This window comes from Dermacentor silvarum, chromosome 1 (assembly GCF_013339745.2).
Source record: "Dermacentor silvarum isolate Dsil-2018 chromosome 1, BIME_Dsil_1.4, whole genome shotgun sequence".
NCBI classification, from domain to species: domain Eukaryota; kingdom Metazoa; phylum Arthropoda; class Arachnida; order Ixodida; family Ixodidae; genus Dermacentor; species Dermacentor silvarum.
In genome coordinates this window covers 353,205,996-353,226,728 of record NC_051154.1, presented here as the reverse complement: position 1 = coordinate 353,226,728, position 20,733 = coordinate 353,205,996, and the positions used below count along the sequence as shown (strand labels likewise).

The window sequence follows — 20,733 nt, the reverse complement described above, 5'->3', positions numbered from 1 at the left end:
AAGTTTGGCTGCAAGTGCGTGCTGCACCGGCTCGCGATAGCTCGGCATGCGCGGCCGAGATTAGGCACCCGCCGCCTTTATCGCAGCTTGCTATACGCGCTGTGGGCTCCACCCCGGTGGTTGCACGCTCAGTGCTAGCTTGCCGTGGCCCGATGAAGCTGCGGCCGCTCGCTCCGTGCAGTGTTGCAACCCTAGTCATGTTGCTTGTCGCATTTGGCAGCATGATATGTGTAAAAGAAAAAAAAAAGAAATTGCAACCTGCTTCATTTTATGGTGTGGTAGGCGAAAAAGCGAGAACGTATGGAGACACGTTGTGAATCTGATGAAATGGTAACAGCAAAACGTACAAATAAAGGAGATTGAAATTAACTGATATCCGAGGGAAAGAAAATTTCTATGGCACCTGTCGGAATCAATCTGAGATATGGGTGAGACGCAGCATATCCTTAGGTTGTATAAGGTCCGAACCCAAATATGTATAGTATATATAGTGCGCTCCATGCCAAATTTCAACGCTCGAATTTGTGTAGTCCGGTTTTTCTACCAGGAAGTCTTCGCCATTTGCCTTGATTTCTTGGTGATCTGATATATTGTTGCGCTTATGAAGTGTTTTTTCGTGGCGGGTTATTTTGTTCGTCCAAAAAAAAAAAAAAAACACCAGAAAGCAGAGGAAGAACAGAATGAGAAAAAGAAAGGGCCCCCACCCTTTCTTTTTTCTCGTTATTTTTCTTTAGAAGAAAGTGAGATGAAAGGGGATATGAACGCAGGATATTTCTCGCTCAAAGTGCGAATCTACTGCAGTACGTAGGTGACCTTGGGTATAATGAAGACATGGCTTATTTGTTTTCTCTCGCTAAAGGAGGAGGAGGGAAAGGCAGGGGAGGTGAGGTGATGAGGCAGAAATGAGCAATCTTTGAGGGAAGACGGCGGGAAGTGTTTTTGGACTTCCTTCATTTCAAAGCTGCAAATTTGAACCGGCGATTGGCGAGCATTTCGTAATAGCTTCTTCTTTACAGCTATTTTACTCGTCCACAATTCTGAAGAATTACCTGCCATTATATTAAGATTACCTTTTCAGTCATATTTTGACCGAAATTTCCCACAAAAAGGAAAAAAAAGGAATAAGAAAAGAACTGCGGTAATGCAGTTCCACTCAACGCAAAAGCTGGGGAAGTGTACAGCAGTGATGAGCCGGTGTTTCCCGCGTTTTATCCTGTGTTGATCTTGTATTCAGCAATCCATCATCCGTTTTGACACCTGTGCTAAGACGCAACTGGTGTGAAACCGCCACGCACATGGAGCCAAACCACCACGCCTTTGCTGATGATAGTTAGAAGCGATTTTAACGAATTTCTGTTAATTAATGCGCCTAATGCTTGATTATTGCTTTCTTTTAAATTATTCTGAATCGTGTCAGTTTATGCTGAACCGGTTTTGATCAATTCTGCACTTGTTTTTGATCGTGATCACGCGACAGACGCCGACAGCCCGGGCCCCTAAAGTGCTTTGCACTTAAAAATTCCTGCAGGACTGCGCTGCCTTCTGTGCTACCATTTGTGCCTTCTGATCTTCTATATACGCACGTAGGCACGAACACGCTCACGCTAGCACAAACGCACAACGAACGGACATGCGCGTACATAAAACGACCGCTGAAGTTGTGATGTCTCTACTCCCATGTAGCGCCGTGCAGATGAACCTTCCCCCCGCTGGAACCACCGCTGCCGCCAAAAGTTCACCATTGAAACGACAAAATCCATTGTCCGTGCCGCGTCGACGCGCACACGATGTCGTACGCGAGCGCGTTATCGCGTGTGTAGCCCCAAGAGGGCGGCGAGTGAACTTGTAGGGCGGCACAACGCCTTTGCTCGAAAGTGATAACAACGCTCTCCGCGTGCCGTCTATTATCGGCGCCCTGTCCTAAATCATTACTTTAATTATCCAGCGCGCCGGCGGCAGCTCGTCTGACCAGCGCGTTTCAGCTAGCTCCCCGTTGGCGAACCTCGGAACGCCATGCGTAGTGTTTACTTTTAAATATATATCCCCCACATTCACTGCAGCGTTCCTACGCTCGCCATTCTTTCTACGTTTTGTTCCAAATATCTCCTCCTCCTCCTGCGGGGCAGTCATAATAATAATAAAAAATGAACTGTGGCAGCGCCTGCCTCCGTGCCCCCAATTTTTGACCGCGCGGGGAACATTACAGGCGCGTTAACTGTGCGCCCCCCCCCCCCCCCCCCCCGGCGCCTCCGCTGAACCGAGAACACGCTTTTCTATTCTTGCATCCCTTCGCGAGCGGAGAAAGACGCGTTATTTTTGCATCCGTACGCGTTGCTGTTCTCTGGATCTTTGTCCTTTCGGGTTACACGGGTAACGGGTGCAAAGGTGCCCGACACCACATAGCGCGGCGCCCCCCATCCCGTCCACAGACCACCGCACACCTTTTGCTTCGCTATATATGCCCGCAGTGTGCCACCCGAATTCGTCCCCTCGTTTGCCTGTCAACTCTGGGGGGGACGAGCGGTACTGCGGCGTGTTCAACGAACCCCGAAACACAAGCAACGCTCAGCGACACCGTTGATCCTGACGGCGGCTCTTTCCCGGCGTCCCATGGGAAGGTCAGCAGGCGGGACAAGCCGTCCCTCTCCCAGGGGACGAAGCAGGGGCCGCCGGTGTCAAGCGCGATCAGGTCGGCCAGGCTTGAGAGCACGTGTGCGGGGCGGGGGGAGTAACCCTGCTAAACTCATCAGCGCGCAACGACGTGTCGGGTTTCGCCGAGCAAGCGGCCGACCGACGGAACGCTCCTTGACGCGCGCCCGTCGTGTCGCAATCTCCGCGGACCGTCCGCACGTGCGTGCGGGCGAAGGCTTTTTCCGCGTGTGTCTCGTCCCTTAATACATCAAGCCTGAACGCATACCAAACTGTGCTGCATGCTTTGTCAGTAGCAATTATAACGTTCGATGTAATGCAACAATCTTTGAGTGTGAGCTAGGATGAAAAAGCTATCAGGCAACGAAAAAAAATATTGCTACGAGTTTTTTGTTTTCTCTCTCTTTGTTTTTTTTTTTGTCGCTAGCAATAAGACCGGTACTGATAAAGGTTCCTGCATTTCATGATGGCGTGATAAGTATACAGCGTCCGTGGGGTATTCGATACTGTATCAGGCTTTAGTGCGAGAGGTCCTCTGTTCGAATCCGGCCATCGGCCAATTATATATATATATATATATATATATATATATAGAGAGAGAGAGAGAGAGAGAGCTGGAGAGAGCGCACGTATAGACCCAAATTTGTAGACTGCACTCTCTTCGGGATCGGCCCACCAAAAGGCTATACACGAGCCCGAAAGTGGTGGTACCTCGCTGAAAAAGACATGGTCTTTGAACAGTTGTAATTTCCCTGCACCGGGATGCACGGCCAAAATGAGCAAGAACCCAATAGTATACTGTTTGTGCTGTTTAGGTGTGTCAGCGGCAATCACTGGCATCCTCCACAACTGCACGTAGTTCAATTCGCATCGCGTAGCGAATGTGTAGGCTCCCCTCGACTGTCACAGTTAGAGAAGACCCCGTCGTGGTGACTGCTTAGTGAATATGGCGTTGTGCTGCTAATGCACGAGGTCGTGCGTTCGAATCCCGGCAGCGGCTGCCGCAATTTCCAAAATTAATTCGGAGTCTCCCATGTGCTACGGCGTGCCTCATAATTGGATTGTGGTTTTGGCACGTAAAACTCCAGATTTCATCATTTAATTGACGATTATAGAAGAGAACTATCTGCGATGCTTTCTACACATCATATCTCTGCTACATCACAACTAAATATACTACTACAACTACTACATCACAACTACATCATATACTCCTGCACATGCTCTATAACGCAAAAGAGTACTCAATTAGGCCGGGTGTTATACACCAGAGATCAAAAGTATGCGATCCAGGAATTCTGCGGAAAAAAAAATGCCTTAAAAAAATGCCTTCCCAAGTAGCGTGAAACTGCAGGCTACAGTTCAGACTTGGCATTGCAAACATCGCAGTGTATTGGTCAGTTTCTAGGTTATCAGTCTGAGTTGTATAGAATATTATTTGCTTTCGTCTTTTTTTTTTTTTTTTTTTTGCAGGACCCTTGGTCAGTCTACTTTTGATCCAGAGTCTACATTCTGAAGCTTCGTAGAAACTGCACAGAAGCAGGACGAAGCCGAGGGTGTACAAGCACAGCGCTATATATTCCCGGCTTCGTCCTTTTTTGTGTGCTATTTCGTTCGAGTTCGCGAGCGCACTCATTCAATAGCCATGACACTTGCGTCAGCCAAAGGAGATTTAGCGGCCTGTAATGGAGAGCAGTGAAGAAGTGCTTTGGAGGACAGCCAGCGGGCGCGAACGCAATTTTACGGCGGCGTTGACTGTTAAGAGCTCAATGTTCGCTGTGTGCGCGTCATGCGTGCGTCCGCTCTTCGCTAAGCGCAGACGATGATCTTCAAATAATTCGTATACAGGCAGGCGAATAAAGGTAACGGCTACAAACTATGTGAATACTGAGCAGGGAATATGTCGATGATGTTCCATTTTTTTTACAATAGTGTGTCTTAAAACCCTGACGACTGTAATGCATAAACTGAGGTTGCAAAGAACCTTGCCAGAAACACGTAGACGCAGTTTGGGTGAGCATATATAACGTTCGGCAACATCTCACTTCGCGGGCTTCACCGGAGCGCCTGTTTACAAAGCGTTTACAATCCTCCTAGACAGGAGATAGAAGTGCCGCGAGGTAAATGTTTGTAGAACATTTATTTACCATGGTTGCACTGCACCTTGGTAAAGCGGGCAGCCCCGGCGGAAAGCTGATGTCCCAATCTCAGACGTTCTGATAATAAGCCACGGGGACGCCGTAGCGGAAGGTTCCGGAATAATTTTTACCGCCTGGGGTTCTCTAACGCAAAGCACCGGTGCCCGAGCGTCTTTGCATTCCAATGGCATCAAAGTGCTGCCGCCGGGGCAGGAAATCGTACCCGCGACCTCGTGCGAAAACTTGAAGAGACACGAGCGAAAGCCGCCAACGAAACCGCGAATACTGCCAGCCCGCGCGCGCGCGCGCGCGCACCATTTTTTGAGTACACAAGCACCACGTGGCGTGACAAGGGCGGCCGATAAGGCCACTTTTATCTGCGTGTCGTAAAAGTGACACGCCAAAAGGACACTGACAAAGCACACAGCTCACAGCGACGCGAGTCGACAACCACGTCCCGCAGCGGCATTCCGGACTTGTCTCGCACGGAACCCAGTTCTCGGAAGAGACCGCTAATTGCACTGGCCTATTTGGTCGACCGCAAGACGCTCGCCCGCTGGAACGGGCACTTCGTTTAACGAGTGTGTATATATCCCCCCCCCTCCGCCGAACTTACAACTTTCTTTTTTTTTCTGGTCCGCAGACAGTCGTCTAATGGCCACTCAAACAACTAAGGACGCTCGTCTTACTCTTTCTTTTTGCCTCGGACACCCTCTCGACTTCCGCTGAAAAATAGGAAAATAAAAAATGAACGTAACAGGGCACTAGTATATGTATACTACGAACAGCGAACTGCTTCCGAGGCCGTTGCTCTTGCCCCAGAGGTGTTTTTGCGCAAATTGTAATTGAGAAAGAAGAACCGCAAGGTTATTTTTTATTTGATTGTTTCTTTTTTGTCCCTCACTCCCATCCGCTTGAGCAAAAGGGGTCAAAATGAAACCACTCTCGAACGTGTTGACATTTTGCCTGAGGTGCAGAGCCTGCTATAGGTGGACCCCTCCGGCCCTTTGCCATGTTGCGGAAGTATCGATATCGTTGCAGATTTTACGTAATCACATTTCGAGTTCCATAGTCATCTTGGAACAGCGAAGCGTACCCTTCACTGACGACAGAAATGGGCAGCCCGCGTCTCGTCATTTTTTTTTTTTTTTAGACCCCGTTAGAGGGAAGAAGTTTGGTTCGTTCATTTGCAGTGAGTGTGATGCACTGTACTCTGACTTCACTGTCACTACGGTGTCTTGCCATGTGACTGATTGGTCAAATGAATGTAGCTTCCCGCGTCCAGAAAGAAAGAAATAGAGGAAGAAAGAGAGAGAGATGGGAGACAGTGCAAATGAGTCTGACTCGAATACCCATGATTGTGTTTTCGAAGGTAAATCTATAACCTTGAAGTCTAACTTATAGGTTTAACCGCGATCAATCAAAAGATCAAAGTCATTACCATGTAAAGTAAGCACACTAGTCAGGATGCAGAGAGCGCCTCCACTTGCAGAAGTCTGTAACAGTTGACAGTTGTGCGAGACTTTGTCAGGGCAGTATGCAGTTTCTTTTTTTTTTTTTTATTTAATGTCAGGGACCCTTTTTTTGAGAACCTGAAAAAGAAGCACCTTTCGCATGCGTGCCTTCAACACATTGTGTTCTCATAAAGGTCAGTTATAGGTCAGTTAATTAACGAAAAAAAAGCGGGCGAGACGCGAACAAACATTTGACGAAGCCTGAAACATTACAAAATTGCAATACTGAAAGAAGCGGTCTTTTAATGCCTTGTGTCTGTGCATGGCCATACATCATGCATATATAGAAGCGAAATCATGCTGCATGCTGACTTCGTGCTAAGCCTACCTTATAGTAGTGTAATAACTCGGTGATAAAAATCGCGGAGGCATTGACAATTCAACGAGTTCAAGCTAAAACTTGACATCGGTCATTGAGGCCGAGAACCATAAACAGCGGCTGTTGCGGTATAGGCTCAGAGGCGCACAGCAGAAATAGCAGGGAGCCTCACGTGACACCCCTTACTAGATGGTTCTTATATTCTGTGTTTTCAACCATGCGACTGTTTGATAACAACAATTACAAACAATGCTATAATGACTTCGGTATAACCATGCATATATGCCGACACTTTAACGGCTGTGGATAAGTGAAATAGTAGCTGAAAGGTGTACGCGCACTGTTTAAATACGTCGTCATGAAATGTCCGCACCAGCGTTGCTTATATGCTAGAGTGTGTGTACTTTCCGTTCGCGGGACATTGTCATGTCTCCGCTGTGCTAACGCTACGCGTACTGCTTCGCGCGGCCGTGTGCTATAATTCGACGAAGAAAATAATTAAATCATGGGGTTATACCTCCCAAAGCGACACACCGTCTGGGGATTATTGACGTGCGCCTGAATCTATAGCACACGAGAATGTTTTGCATTCCGCCCCCCACCGGAATGCGGCTGATGAGCCCGCGAAGTCGGGATCTGCAGCAGGTATAGTCATAGCCATGCACTGAGAAACAACGGCTGATGCTGTTAGCTGCTCGCGTAGATATTTCCGCAACGATGCCTGGAATAAATTATTTTTGAGACCGATGAGAAATTGTTATCGCGAACGAAAAGATTTGTAAATTCGGCCCTTTAACATGGTGCATGGTAACAGGTATACCTCCGAGAAATCCCGTGCAAAAGAAGAATCGACCAGCGCGTCTAATCGCTGTTGCCAACAGCGCCACATTTACAGGCTGCGTCCAGGTATATTGCGGTAATGTACAGTCAGGCCAACACGTATCAAGGTAAAACTGTAGAATGGCGTGCCATGGGCGTGCTGGCTCGGTGGAAAATAAAGGCTCGTTGTTTCTCGCTGCAGTATTAACTTTTGGCAGAGCACTGATATCATGATGTGCCCCAAAATTTGACAAGACATTCAGACTTAATCCTAAAGCATTGACGCAAATGTAAACGTTGAGAAGGATTTGTACGGAAAATTGAGCCATATTAAATTTGGGTGGAGTGCGAAGAAAGCGCTCCCTTTGCGCCACTATAAGGTAAGGATTATTCGTTACGACACTGTAAGCTAATGGTTGATCTCGAGCGTGTCTTGATATTGAGCGTTAATCTCGGACACACACACACACGCACACACACACAGATACAAACACGCGCACACGCGCGCGCCTATTAGAAACTATTAGAAACTGCATTAATACGATGGTAATGATGAACAAAGCGCTGAACACTTCCTCACTCAAGAAACAGCATCCACTATAATAGCAAGTTACAATTTTCCTGGGACTGGCAATGAAGAAACTAACGCTAGTAATTGTATTCCTCAAATACAGGCATGTTCTGTTTATGCAGCTGATCCAGAACTAGACGATTCCACTCGTCGCATTACACCTGTCTTGTCATCGTATAGTTCCGTGCGCGTAAAGCGCTTAAACGGGAACTCCACCGGGGCGCCCTCTTAAAGGGGTAGACGGCTCCTATAAATGCGATGCCGAAAGAGATGGAGGGGGCGCAAAGTGGAACAAACTGCGTCCTCTTCTCGGAGAGATGAAGACAACGTCGGTCGTCGAATCTTAATAGCGTCGCTCTCCAATCTTCTCGATGGTAATTTGTTAGGGTGGTCCCGTGGCGATTCGTCGTAGGGGGTCCCTTTTTTGTCATATTGTTTTTTTGCTTTCCGTCTTTCTTTCTCCCCTCCGGGAATCAAAGAAGGAAAGGTCTGTCGGGCCGACTTCAATTGTCTCGCCGCTTCCGTACGCGAGAGGTGACGGTTACGACGACGCTTCGTCGCTCGGAAAACGGTTCTTATTCTCCCCTTTCGTACTATAGCAACACCTCGCGCGTGCAAGCAGCTAAAAAGAACAGCCTCATTCAGTAGATGTTCGCTTTTTGTTGCGTGCACTACTGCTGAATTCGTGGATATATTTTCTCCCGTAAGGCGTGTGCCTTGTGAGGCAACATTTCTTTGTTCGTCTCGAATCGAGCAGCACGAGGGATAGTCCAATTATAAAGGCACGGCCATTGAACCACTCTTGAGGATGCTCCGTGGGCGACGGGAACAAAGGACTCGAACGTCGCACTCGGGAAGTGATTCTTTCGAGTTTGTTTGTGCGTTCGTACCTCGCGCGTCAAGTTGCATGCATAGGGAAGTGTCTCCTGTGAATAGTGTGGAGCTATGGTTCTTTCACAGCCTAAATGAAAATCACAAGTTCAAGATAAAAGAAAAAGACCAACCAACCAAACAAAAATGCGCGTGGACATAGCTTGTCGGCACGTTAGCTTCGTACAAACCTTAAATTACCTGCTATACTCGCCTATTTATTTACACGCTGGGCTCTTTGGTAAACACGACAAAAGAACAGTCTTGGCGCAAGCGTTATTTTGCCAGCTAAAAATACGCTTTTTGCACTATGAACTGACCACGCGTATTCGCAAAGGCGCGCACGAAGATGACATGGGTCCTCTGGCACAACCGAGCATTGCATTCATCGACTCGATACCGCCGACCCTTCTTTCTCCATGCTCCAGTTGTAAAAATGGGGGTGGAACGACTAATTACACGGGTGTTTCGTACATTCGGCATCGCGCAGCTGCTGTAGCGGTCGCGAGTATACTGACCACTAGACATAGCCAATGCTGAACAGCTGTATATCCCCGTGCCCGAGCGTTTCGCACCGCGCTCGACTTGGATACCGCTGCGCGGAACTGGAGCCCAACCCACGTCCGCCACTCGCCGGCACCGCCGCGCCCCTGCCATGGCAGGGTTTCTCCCGCGGCGCGCCATTTAAAGCGGCGCCGCCGCCTCGCGCGCGCGAAATGGAGATGAGAATCGTAGCAGCAGCGCGCGCCCCCTTCTCCGCGTTCTCGCGCGCGCACACACCGGGAGGGCGCCCAATAAAGCCGAGCCGCACCACTCTGCGCTCCCCTCTTCGACACCCGGGCCCGAGTCCGGGCACCACACGAGACGCGGGCGCAGTCGATACGATGGGCCTCAGTGGCCGCCCGCCTGGCAGTGCAGCGCCGGCTCCCAGTTTGCGTCGACTCTGCCTCAATAACACCCTTCCCAACCTTCCTGTACACCCTCGCTGCCACCGAGCCTTGCGCGGCTTTTATTAAAACGAGCCGCTGCTGCTGTCTCCTTCGTCCGTGTTCCAGCGACGCGTCCTGTTTTGTCGCGAGGAGACGCTGTTGCCGAGGTAGAGACGCGCGTCGTTTCGGCGCTGCCGAACGATGAGGGTGAGCGACCGAACGGTGCACTTGGAGGGCTGGAATAACGGGCAGTCTTAGTAGGCTACGACAGGCCCTGTGGATCGCTATTGCCACCTCCGGTTTTGTACATTTGGGCTTGCATTCCGTGTTAGAAGCTCCCTCACTGAGACCAGCTGCAGCGGCGGCTGAGTTGATACGGCGTTCTGTTGCTGAGCACGAGGTAGCGGGTTTGTTTACTGGCCACGACAACCGCATTCTTTTAGGTCCGGAATGCAAGAAAGCACTAGTGTACCCAGTGTTGGGTAGAGAGTAAAGAACCGTAGGTAATGAAAATTAATTCGGAGGCCTTTATATACTATACCGAATCTTTCACAGCGTGTGTGTTCTATTGGGACCGTAAACCCTGTCCTTTCATATTCTGCAGTGAGTTCAGGTATAAAGATGGTCAGCCGGCGATCAAGATGGTGTCACCAGCTGGCAGAAGCAATGTCTTATTAAGGGTGACGGATGAGAAATTTGACGATCGTTTCGGCAGCTTGTAAACGAATGTATGCCTATACGGCCGTACTTACGCAACGCGCGACGTTTCTTCATTTCAGATCTGGCTCATTCATTGTCGAGGTATTCACGAACCGCGCAACAACGCTGCTGATGTTTACATTAATGGCACGTTTCACGGACGGCTATATCACGGCGAAGTTAGTGTATCGCATATATTAGGTAACAATAGTACTTTTACTAATTTCATTATCATCACCAACCTATCTTTAAGTCCACTGCAGGACGAAGGCATCTCCCTGCTATCTCCAATTACCCCTGTCTTGCATGCGCTAGTTGATTCCAACTTGCGCCTGCAAATTTCCTAATTTCATCACCCCGCCTAGTTTTCTGCCGTCTTCGACTGCGCTTCCCTTCCCTTGACGCCCATTGTGTAATTCTAATGGTCCACCGGTTATCTACCCAACGCATTACATGGCCTGACCAGCTCCATTTTTTTTTCTCTTAATGTCATACTAGAATATCGGCTATCCCCATTTGCTATCTGATCTACCCCGCTCTCTTCCTGTCTCTAAAAGTTACGCCTAACATTTTTTGTTCGATCGCTCTTTGTGCGGTTCTTAACTTGTTCTCGAGCTTCTTTGTTAACCTCCAAGTTTATGCCCGATGTGTTAGCAGCGGTAGAATGCAATGATTGTACGCTTTTCTTTTCAACGACAGTTGTAAGCTCCTAATCAGGATTTTGTAATGCCTGCCGTATGCACTGCAACCAATTTTTATTCTTCTGTAAGTTTCCTTCTCATGGTCAGGGTCCGGTGTGAGTAATTGGCCTAGATAAGGGTACTCATGTACAGACTCTAGAGGCTGACTGGTGATCCTGAATTCTTGTTCATACAGTGAATACTCATTTTTAAATCGCTGTCGAACATTTAACTTATTTTCTGCCATTAATGTTTTGTATGTGACGGTGTTATACGGCCGCGAAGGCCTCTGGGTTGTTGGTAGACACATCTATCTATCTATCTATCTATCTATCTATCTATCTATCTATCTATCTATCTATCTATCTATCTATCTATCTATCTATCTATCTCTCTATACGCAGTTAGCCCGAGTATAGTACCTGCCATACCTGCCACTTGTGGATGCAGCGAGAGAGTCTTACCAGGATACAGAAATAACAAACGGCCTAGATAAAGACGTCAAAGTTTAGTATCCTGAATGTACACCCGTGGACAAAAGTATACGGACCACAGGGTCGCCGAAAAAAGTGAATTTCTTCGTAATCAACAAGCATAAACTGGGATTAATGAGTATATTGAAAAGTTAGCAATGCCAAGTTTGGACTGCAGTCCTCAATTTCAAGTTGTGTTCATATATATAGGCAGAGGAAAAAATCGGCTTTTTCGTGCAACTCCTGGTCCGTATACTTATGCTCACGGGTGTACAAGGCGAATGGTCGGTATGTTATAAACGCGACCGCGAAGAAACCGATCCACGTCGCTTACTTTCGTTTCCATGTTCGCCGACGTGTCTGACAGATACGTGACTTATTCTCGGAAGCTAATTTTTGGAAATGCATGCATGTTTGACGGCCAAGTACGCAACGGTGCCACACATCGGGTTTGTTGTGTTCAAAACCTAAGAGTTGTTGTGAATAACCTTTTTCTATTTCTCTTCGCATTTATAATGACCGGTCCAATATTAAACCTTCCTTCCCAACCCACCTTGTTATGTAATCCTCCCCCCCCCCCCCCCCAAAAAAAAGAAAAAAGATGCTGCCTTATAGGATTGTAATGTTGGCATTTTTTTCTTCTATTTCAGACGCATACGACCGGAAAAGCCCATGTGAGTATTGAAATCCTTGCTCCTATCTGTGTTGTGGCACACACACAGTTCGAAAATGCTGAATTGAATGTACTTGCACGGACGTACGGCTCGCGTAATTAATCATCAGACACAATGCTTAAGTACATTTTTAGGGTGCTAGCATATGACGCCATAGCAGTGTACTGCGTTATTAAAGGATGAACAAATACCGCCAGTGTCCTTTGAAGCACCTCGTAATGAACTTTCACATGGAATATATCAACGCGGTTAAAATTAAATTTACGGTTTCTTCTAAAGCTCAGATATCGCTGCAGCTAAGTGCAGCAACTCGATTACTTAATTTCAGCGCCAAATACGGGTCGCAGAACTAAAAAATAAACTAGAACTAGAGTCAAACCGGATTATGAAACAAGCCAGGGCACAGCAAATTATGTTCTATGCCGAAAAAAAATTGGCGCTTTACGTGCCAAAATTATATGATATGATTATGAGGCACGCCATATGACGAGGACTCCGGAATAATTTTGACCACCTGGGGTTCTTTAACGTGCACCTAAATATCTAAGTACACAACCGTTTCTTGCATTTGCGAAAAAAGCTTGTGCGCATACCACTATGCGCTGTACTCGGCATCCGTTGGTGAATTGTGAAGAAGCTGCCTTTTAAAACATTCTTTATGGGATCTGGTCAAGTGTAGATATTTCTTGTTCACTGTAACAACTTATTACGTGCAAGAGGCGTGAATGAACTTAATGGTTGTTTCGTATTTATTAATGTTATTCCACTCTGCAGAAACTACAAAATATATCATGGCGACCGTAAATCACATGGACGAAGTGTTGCAAGCCGGCTTCTCTACGAAAAGATAACGCCGTGTTTGTTGGCGATGCCAACACAGCTGCTTTTCCACCCAGCTTTTTTTTTTTTTTTTGGAAGCGTTTCATATAGGAGAATCACGTGACAGGTGGTAGTTATACAGTAGCTGCGTTCAGAATGGCGCATGCAACATTAGTTATTAGTAATGCCGCCACCGCTTCATCCGTGAAGCAGAAAAAAAAATGTGTCCGCCTATTGTTAAAGGTGCAGTTTCCACCCTCCACAGGTTCACTAAAACCCACCGTCTGCCAGGTGATGCAGACTCCAAAGCGGCAGGATGTCGTATATGCAGGGTGGTTTCTAACCGGCCCGCGCTTTTCGAATGATCCGGTGTTGCGGACGTTACGAGAGCGAATCATCATGGATACGTCGCCATATAGCACCTTATACAGAAGCAACGTTTGCTCACGCTCGTCATTGACGTCATGTCGCCTACGCCTTCGCGTGCATCCGTCTCTGAGCTGTCTCGTTCACTACGTCCTCCATGGCGTTTTGGTAACAAGGATCGTTTAGAAACGAAAAGCAAAAAAAAAAAAAAAAAATTGAGGGCGTACAAAGTCAACACGGACACGCCACATCCAGAGCGGCTGCCATGAATCGAACGAGAAAGAGACAAGAAATGAAAAAAAAAAGAAAGAGAGAAAAAAATACGAAAGGCGGAATCAAATGGGAGTTTGGGGAAGTCCGAGAAGACAGTTGGAACGAGAGCGAAGGGAGGGTAAGAGGGAAAGAATAAGGAAAGCGCGGGGCAGCTGGAACCAGGGAAAGACGAAGGCCCGGCCATCAATACTTGGGCTGGCGCTCGCCGAATGCCGCCGCGAGCTGGGAAAGACCGCCAAAAAACGGGAAGAAGGGCATCGGCAGCGGCGGCGTGGCACTCGCGAGGAAGGCCGCCGCCGCTGCGTGGCGCGCGTCGCGCCTTCCCCTTAAGCCCGCACCATAAAGTTCCATTAGGAACTGATGGGGACAACTGGACCTATGGGGAAATAGAGCTAACAGATTGACGATTGCCCGCGCCGCTTCTTCTGGCCAGCCGCCGGGCAATAACCATCGCTGTCCGTTTATGGGAGGCAGCGGCCCCTTGCTTGGTTGCTTTGCTCGCTTTGGCGTCTCGCAGCGCCACGCTGGTTTCGAACAGAGGGCGCGAGTAGAAGGGGGGGAAGGTGCAGGGTGTCGATGCTTCCAGGCTAACACAACAATGGCCGCCGCGGGCCTTGGCGCGCCACGGCAGAAGCGGAAGAAGGACCGCGATCAGTATATTTAGTGGGCCGAGAAACCGAGACGAAAGTGCGATAGCTCTGATGCTCCGTCGCCGCGGCGTGGTCCTGCAGCTGTAGAGCGCCACGCACGAGGTGTTGTGTCAGAGCTTTGGTTTTTTCTCTCTCCCGCCATCTGGTTTCTTTTTTCATTCTTATTTTTTTTTCTGATTTGGCTTGTCCTTCGTACGGTCTCGTGACGTTTCCGAAAGATTGGGTTCCCATTTTTCTCTATACTCTGGGACGCACAATGACGACATAGTGACGTGACAAGACAGAGCAATTGGCACGCCAAAAGAGAGAGAGAGAGAGAGAGAAAAAAAAAGAGCACTGCGACAATGCAGCACGCCGTCAAAGTGGCATAATGACGAAAGAATGCAGACTTAAATTTAGAAGGCTCAATTGGGCAAAATTAATTCACATTATACTCCACTACTGCGTGTCGCATAGGTCAAACTGTGGAAGGCATGTTACGGAAATAATGACTTTCAGTGATTCTTTCCGCGGTCTGCGCGGAAATGGAATCAACTCCCAGATTGCGTTAGTAATGCCATTCCTCCATGGCGATCTGGTAACAAGGATCGTTTAGAAACGAAAAGCGGGGGGGGGGGGGGAGATTGCGTTGTGATTGCCGACGTGTATTTTTTCTTTCTCTTTCTATTTAAAATTATTGTGGAGAATGTGTTAAACATTTGTGTTTCCTAGCCTTGTTTATGGTCTCGTAAAAGCCTGACACTACATAAAAATTGAATAATAAAAAAAAACTACCAATTTTGCAGCTGTCTTCGTGAACGCTTCCAATCGCTTCGCGTTACTCGCACCAATAGCAAACCTGCAGCTGTAGTTGCCTGTGATTCTGACTGCACAAGTGCCCAGCAGTATCGTTCTGTGCCCTGTAAATTCAGGCGCAGCTATGTCATAGCGGTCTCGACTAGCAACGCTGCATTGCGGTCGCGTGTAGGACAGGGCATTGCGAACAGGTTAAAGCCAATATTTTTTTGTTGTTTCGGTTCGTCCGCACGCCTAAACGAATAGCTTGAACGTATGGATAGCATACCATGTAAAAGCCATTGACTTTGGCATGCACCAAAAACGCGAAGCGTAGCAGCAAGTAGAAATAATGTAGAAGACAGCAGGTGGCAAATACTGGAAACAAATTCATGCAGAAAAAAAAATAGCAGGGGACATGCAACGTTAGGTCGAGTGGTAATGTACTTGGCTGCCAAACATTTCCCGCCACAGCCTGCTCAGCATGTGTCACGACACCTACGAGTAAAATCTTGCTTATATAGAGATGATCGACCAGTATTTCGGGAGTCCCACGCATAATCGGGAATTGTTCGGCCTTTCCTGTCATTATCAAGTTGCGCGTGATTGTACACTTTATAGGACTGCAAAGTGATCGGGCGAGTGATTGACGCGTGCCCAGATTCGATATCGACGTCCACCGTGCTGCCGGACAAGGCTGCCGGCAGCAACGGCGTCGACGGCGGCGGGGGCCACAACGGTGCCGGCGGAGGGGGCGGGGCCGTCTCCTCGGAGGCCGACGACGACCCCAAGAAGAAGAAGCGGCAGCGGCGCCAGCGCACGCACTTCACGTCGCAGCAGCTGCAGGAGCTGGAAGCGACCTTCGCGAGGAACCGCTACCCGGACATGTCCACGCGCGAGGAGATCGCCATGTGGACAAACCTCACCGAGGCCAGGGTCCGGGTGAGTCTCGATCGCTAGGTGACTGTTTCACCGGTGACTGTAGTATATGCACGCCGTTCATTATACAGGTTGAGTGGTGCATAGGGCAGAGCCCTTATTGACACTTCTAGAAGTGCGAAAGCTACCAAAGAGCCGAATGTTTCTGCAGACTGTACGAAACATGCATGCAGTGAGGATTCGAAAGTTTACACGGCCCTTTTGTTGTTGTTGTTGTTGTTGTTGTTGTTCACACGATTTGCGATACGGAATAGCGTGGTTAAATAAACGCTCGCAAACCTTCTTCGTGAAGAAGATTCATAGGTTGCCAGCGGAACTTTTCGTTCCCAATTAACCATTCGCATAGTCTGCTGGCTATAGTTCGTCAGTATCACGCCACACCTGTAAGCACATTGTCTTACTGTGTACTTTGTCCCGTGACACAGAAAAAAAAACAGACCGTGCTACAGTGCTTGCTGTAGCCGACGCTCTGTATATATATATATGAACTTGTAGGTTACTTTATTTCCTACTTGGTATTGGGAGGGGCGGGGGCCCACGAGGGACCTCCCTCCCAATACCATGGTATTTAAGCACACCGCCTTACCGTTTCATGTATTCCCTGACGAAGGCCGGACCTCGGCCGACACGTAGGCAATAAAGTATCCTTTTTTCGTACGTGCGTCCTCAACCTGCAAGTTCCTGTTCAACTACCGGATCCCGGCATAACCTCACTTCATATATATATATATATATATATATATAGCTCTGAAATGCATGCTCCCCGTTGATTGAGCCCACGAGAACGGAAAGGGACAGCTTCTCGTGGCTTTCATCCTCCGGAAGCATCTGCGAGTCGGCGCGGCGTCTCTTGTCTCCACATCAGGCGTGCGGGCTACTCGCATGCTCATGCTGGGGAGAACTTATCGAGATCTGCGCGTTTTCAGCGGTCGCTTAATGAAGCGACGACGCTGGGACTATGCATCTGTTTAGCAGTTTTCAGGTTTGCTTTCGTACGTTTCGGTTTCAGTTTAAAAGAACGCGTTGCTGGGCTAGTTGGTTCGTATACTTGCAGGTTTAAACATGCGCACAATTTTCCTGTGACTGTCTCTATTTCGTCCTAGTGGCAAGTGTGAGAATGTTTACAGCTGCAAGGGCGTCAGCTTGGATGAGAGATAACTGAGACAGTTCATCAAGACCAAGGTCTCGCTTGGAAACCATGCGTATTCGTTCGTGTTTCACGCGATTGCGCAAAAATCCCTTCGAGGCATCACTCTATCGACGGCAGTGGTTCTAATGCGATCTACAGTAAGACGACTGTGTGCTCCAGGTCTATATTACGCATAGTGAGACTTCAGTTTACGCATTGCTGTCTGCTGATCGAGACATTAGTTTGAACTCATTCGAGACATTAGTTTGAAGCACTCCGTTCGTTGAATAGAGTGCTTCACTCAATCAATGTTTTTTTCTTTCTTTTTTTTATGCTTTTAAATGCAGGTTGACGTTAATGCTACAGAAATATTAACCATAGCTCTCCCTCAGGCATGCAGGAAAGTGGAATTATCAGTATTACGACTTCTCGAGAAGTCTAATCATTCGCTTAGCTTCTGCGATGTAGTAAGAACGAACATTAGCCTCCCTATACTGTTCTACCGTGTACAGCGACTAATGCGCTGCCTTCGGATATCATTGCGGAGGGCGTCTGACAATGCTGAGAAGCATAAGAAATCTCAAAAGGTCTTTTTATTTATTTATTTATTTATTTAATTTATTTATTTATTTATTTATTTATCTATTTATTTATTTATTTATTTTAAAGTGCATTGTCTACGTTAAGGCTTATGCTCCACAGGGTTATTGTGAAAGTAGAGCGATCAACCAGCTAATACATTGAACGGGCAGTGGCAACGCCTGTAATCTGTCAGAACGAATAAAAAAAAGTGTGCTAATAGCTTCTTACTAAAGTTTTAAAAAATTACGTGGTTCTGGCGCGGGCTGAATGTACCGACGGCACAATCAGACCTCGCCGAACGTCGAAACATGTAAGGCGACGTTAATATTAGCGACCTTACACAACGCACGCGCAGTGGCGTTAAACGTGCTGTCCCAAGCGAAACGAGAACGCTAAAGGAAGGCTTTTAGTTAGTTTTGGTTTTCCTTTGCTGATGGCTACTCTGTCTTCTTTCACATGCGTGCGGGTCTACTTCCTACCGCTAGATTTTTTTTTCCTGAAGTTTATATGCTGCATTCATTATACAACACGTTTGCATGACCATAATTTATATCTATCTGATATGATATGATAGGAAGTTCGATGACACCGGATAGAAGCACCGGTCCAGCTTTCTGAAGGCATAAGGACTGGCGTCAGGTCTTGGTACTCCTTTAGTAGTACTTGTGCCAAGATAGTGGTAAGCAAGGTCCAGAAGATGGCTGTTTGGTTTGGCCCGGGGCTGAAGGCAGCCACTTCTCCCATCAGCTTATTTCGCGATCAAGGATGGAGTAGAGGAGTTAATGGGGACGATATAGACAGCACACCAATTATTTGTTATCTTGAAAAAAAAAAGAAGACAAGAAAGAAAGAAGAGAGAAAGAAAGGAAACTGTTCACACTGCGTGTGGCGTGGTGAAGCATAACCAGAAAGTTGATGTCTTTTTGTTCTCTCTTTTTTTCCATACATGGTGTTTTCTGCAGCGAGTGTTACATCTTATGTGCGATCATTACAGAAGGAAACGCCAATGCATCGCGCTTCAAGGGCTTTCAAAAGACTTAATAAAGCGTTGATCTTTGCGAGTTGGAATTGCGACTAGAAATTGATGCGAAAGACAAAAAAAACAACAATACGAGTTGTATAACACAGAGTTTAATCGTGTCCGTATGCATCTTATTGTTTACGGAATACCGGACTACCAGAAGCTTAGACATCAGCAGCAGCTCTGACTGGTGACGTCGTCATCTTGTGACACCGAGTTGCACAAGTGTTATGCATTGGCAAAGCTTCCGGCTGGGCTGGCAACTTAGTCGGTAACTTAGCTATATATATTTCTATAGCATCATTCATAAGTGCTATTGCATGGGGCGATTGCGTTCTACCTAGTTGCTGCAGTAAATGCGCCGGCAGCCCACATAATCTTTATGAACGTTCTATTGTTGCTTCTTTTTTGTTGCTTTTCGACGAAAACCACACATATGCAATACCAAAACATTTTTAAGGGTTCTTGTAAATAGCGGCGCAGGACTTCACAAACAGCGCTGCCGCTCCCAGGTCACGCCTCTGGTTTTCAGGTATTTCATTAAATGTATATATCATATATACAGGGTGTTTCAGCGAACACTTTCAAAAATCCTTAGAGGTTGCCTGTGGCAGATAGCCCAATTCTAGTTAATGAGCTGGTCTACTCGAAGAGGCGGACATTACTTGCACAAGAAATTGTGCAAGTAATGTCCGCCTCTTCATGCATAATCAATAATTAACAGAAATGCATAATCGAATAATTAAGAGAAATTCACTAATTAAGTTTTTAACTAATTGCCTGATGGTCCATATTGCAATTTACAAATTGTAGCCGTGGAGTTCGCAAGGCGGATTCACTTGGAACGAATTCTCGGGATGACACCAGTTTCGAGATATTAATTCCCGAACTTTGCGGAGAAATGCATTGGCGTTCCAGTTAGGTTCTTAACAAAACGTCGCTTTATGCATTAAAGCACAAAATTAACTGGAACGCCAATGCATTTCTCTGCAAAGTTCGGGAATTAATATCTCGAAACTGGTGTCATCCTGAGAATTATTTCTAAGTGGATCCGCCTTGTGAACTCCACGGCTACAATTTATAAATTGCAATATGGGCCATCAGGCAATTAGTTAAAAACTTATTTAGTGAATTTCTGTTAATTATTCGACTATGCATTTAAATATTTTGTGCAAGTAATGTCCGCCTCTTCGAGTAGACCAGCTCATTAACTAGAAGTGGGCTATCAGCCACAGGCAACCTTAAATAAATTTTGAAAGTGTTCGTTGAAACACCTTGTATATAAGCTAGCACTCACTAATGGTACAGTTTTGGCAACAGGAGAGGCCATGACGCATGCAGGTGAATTTGGTAGTGTATGTGCGCTTGCAGATGCCTCCTGACAAGTGTTGCGCATGCATGGCTTGGGCAAATAAAGAGTGCTCAGAGTAAACTGAATGATATGCTACCCTGTGCATTGAGACTGCATGAATGCAGCTACATACGATGGGTCATTGCTTTGTTGCGGGCGGGCCCATACTTCGCGTGCTGCTGCTTCTCCGAGGCATCGCGTAGTCGATCCCAGCGCCCGACCACGTATACAGTCTCACGCAAAAGGGGCTATCGTCGAACATACGGACGCGAACAGGTGTTCCTACCGCTCGAGTTTCATCACGCCACCCAAGCGGCCGACCGGGCGCGCGCACGCGCTTGATAGACAGGCGGGTGGCAGCGAAGGAAAAAAAAAGCACAATGAAATACTGCCGCAGCAAGATGCGCGCGTTGTCGCGCTCACAGCATCGCTGCGTGCAACGTCGAGATTCGGGAGAACGAGGCCTTCTCGTATAGTATACGGTTGGGGGCGCC

At 47.4% G+C, this 20,733-nt stretch overlaps 1 protein-coding gene across 1 annotated transcript in view; it reads left to right on the top strand.

Moving 5' to 3' along the window:
* Positions 1-20,733, top strand: part of LOC119437423 (pituitary homeobox 3-like) — a 111,613-nt gene that overhangs the window by 34,099 nt on the left and 56,781 nt on the right. Inside the window, exons 3-4 of the mRNA XM_037704452.2 lie at positions 12,312-12,335; positions 15,879-16,159. Of these exons, the coding sequence (XP_037560380.1) occupies positions 12,312-12,335; positions 15,879-16,159 (305 nt within the window). The remainder of the gene's footprint in view (positions 1-12,311; positions 12,336-15,878; positions 16,160-20,733) is intronic.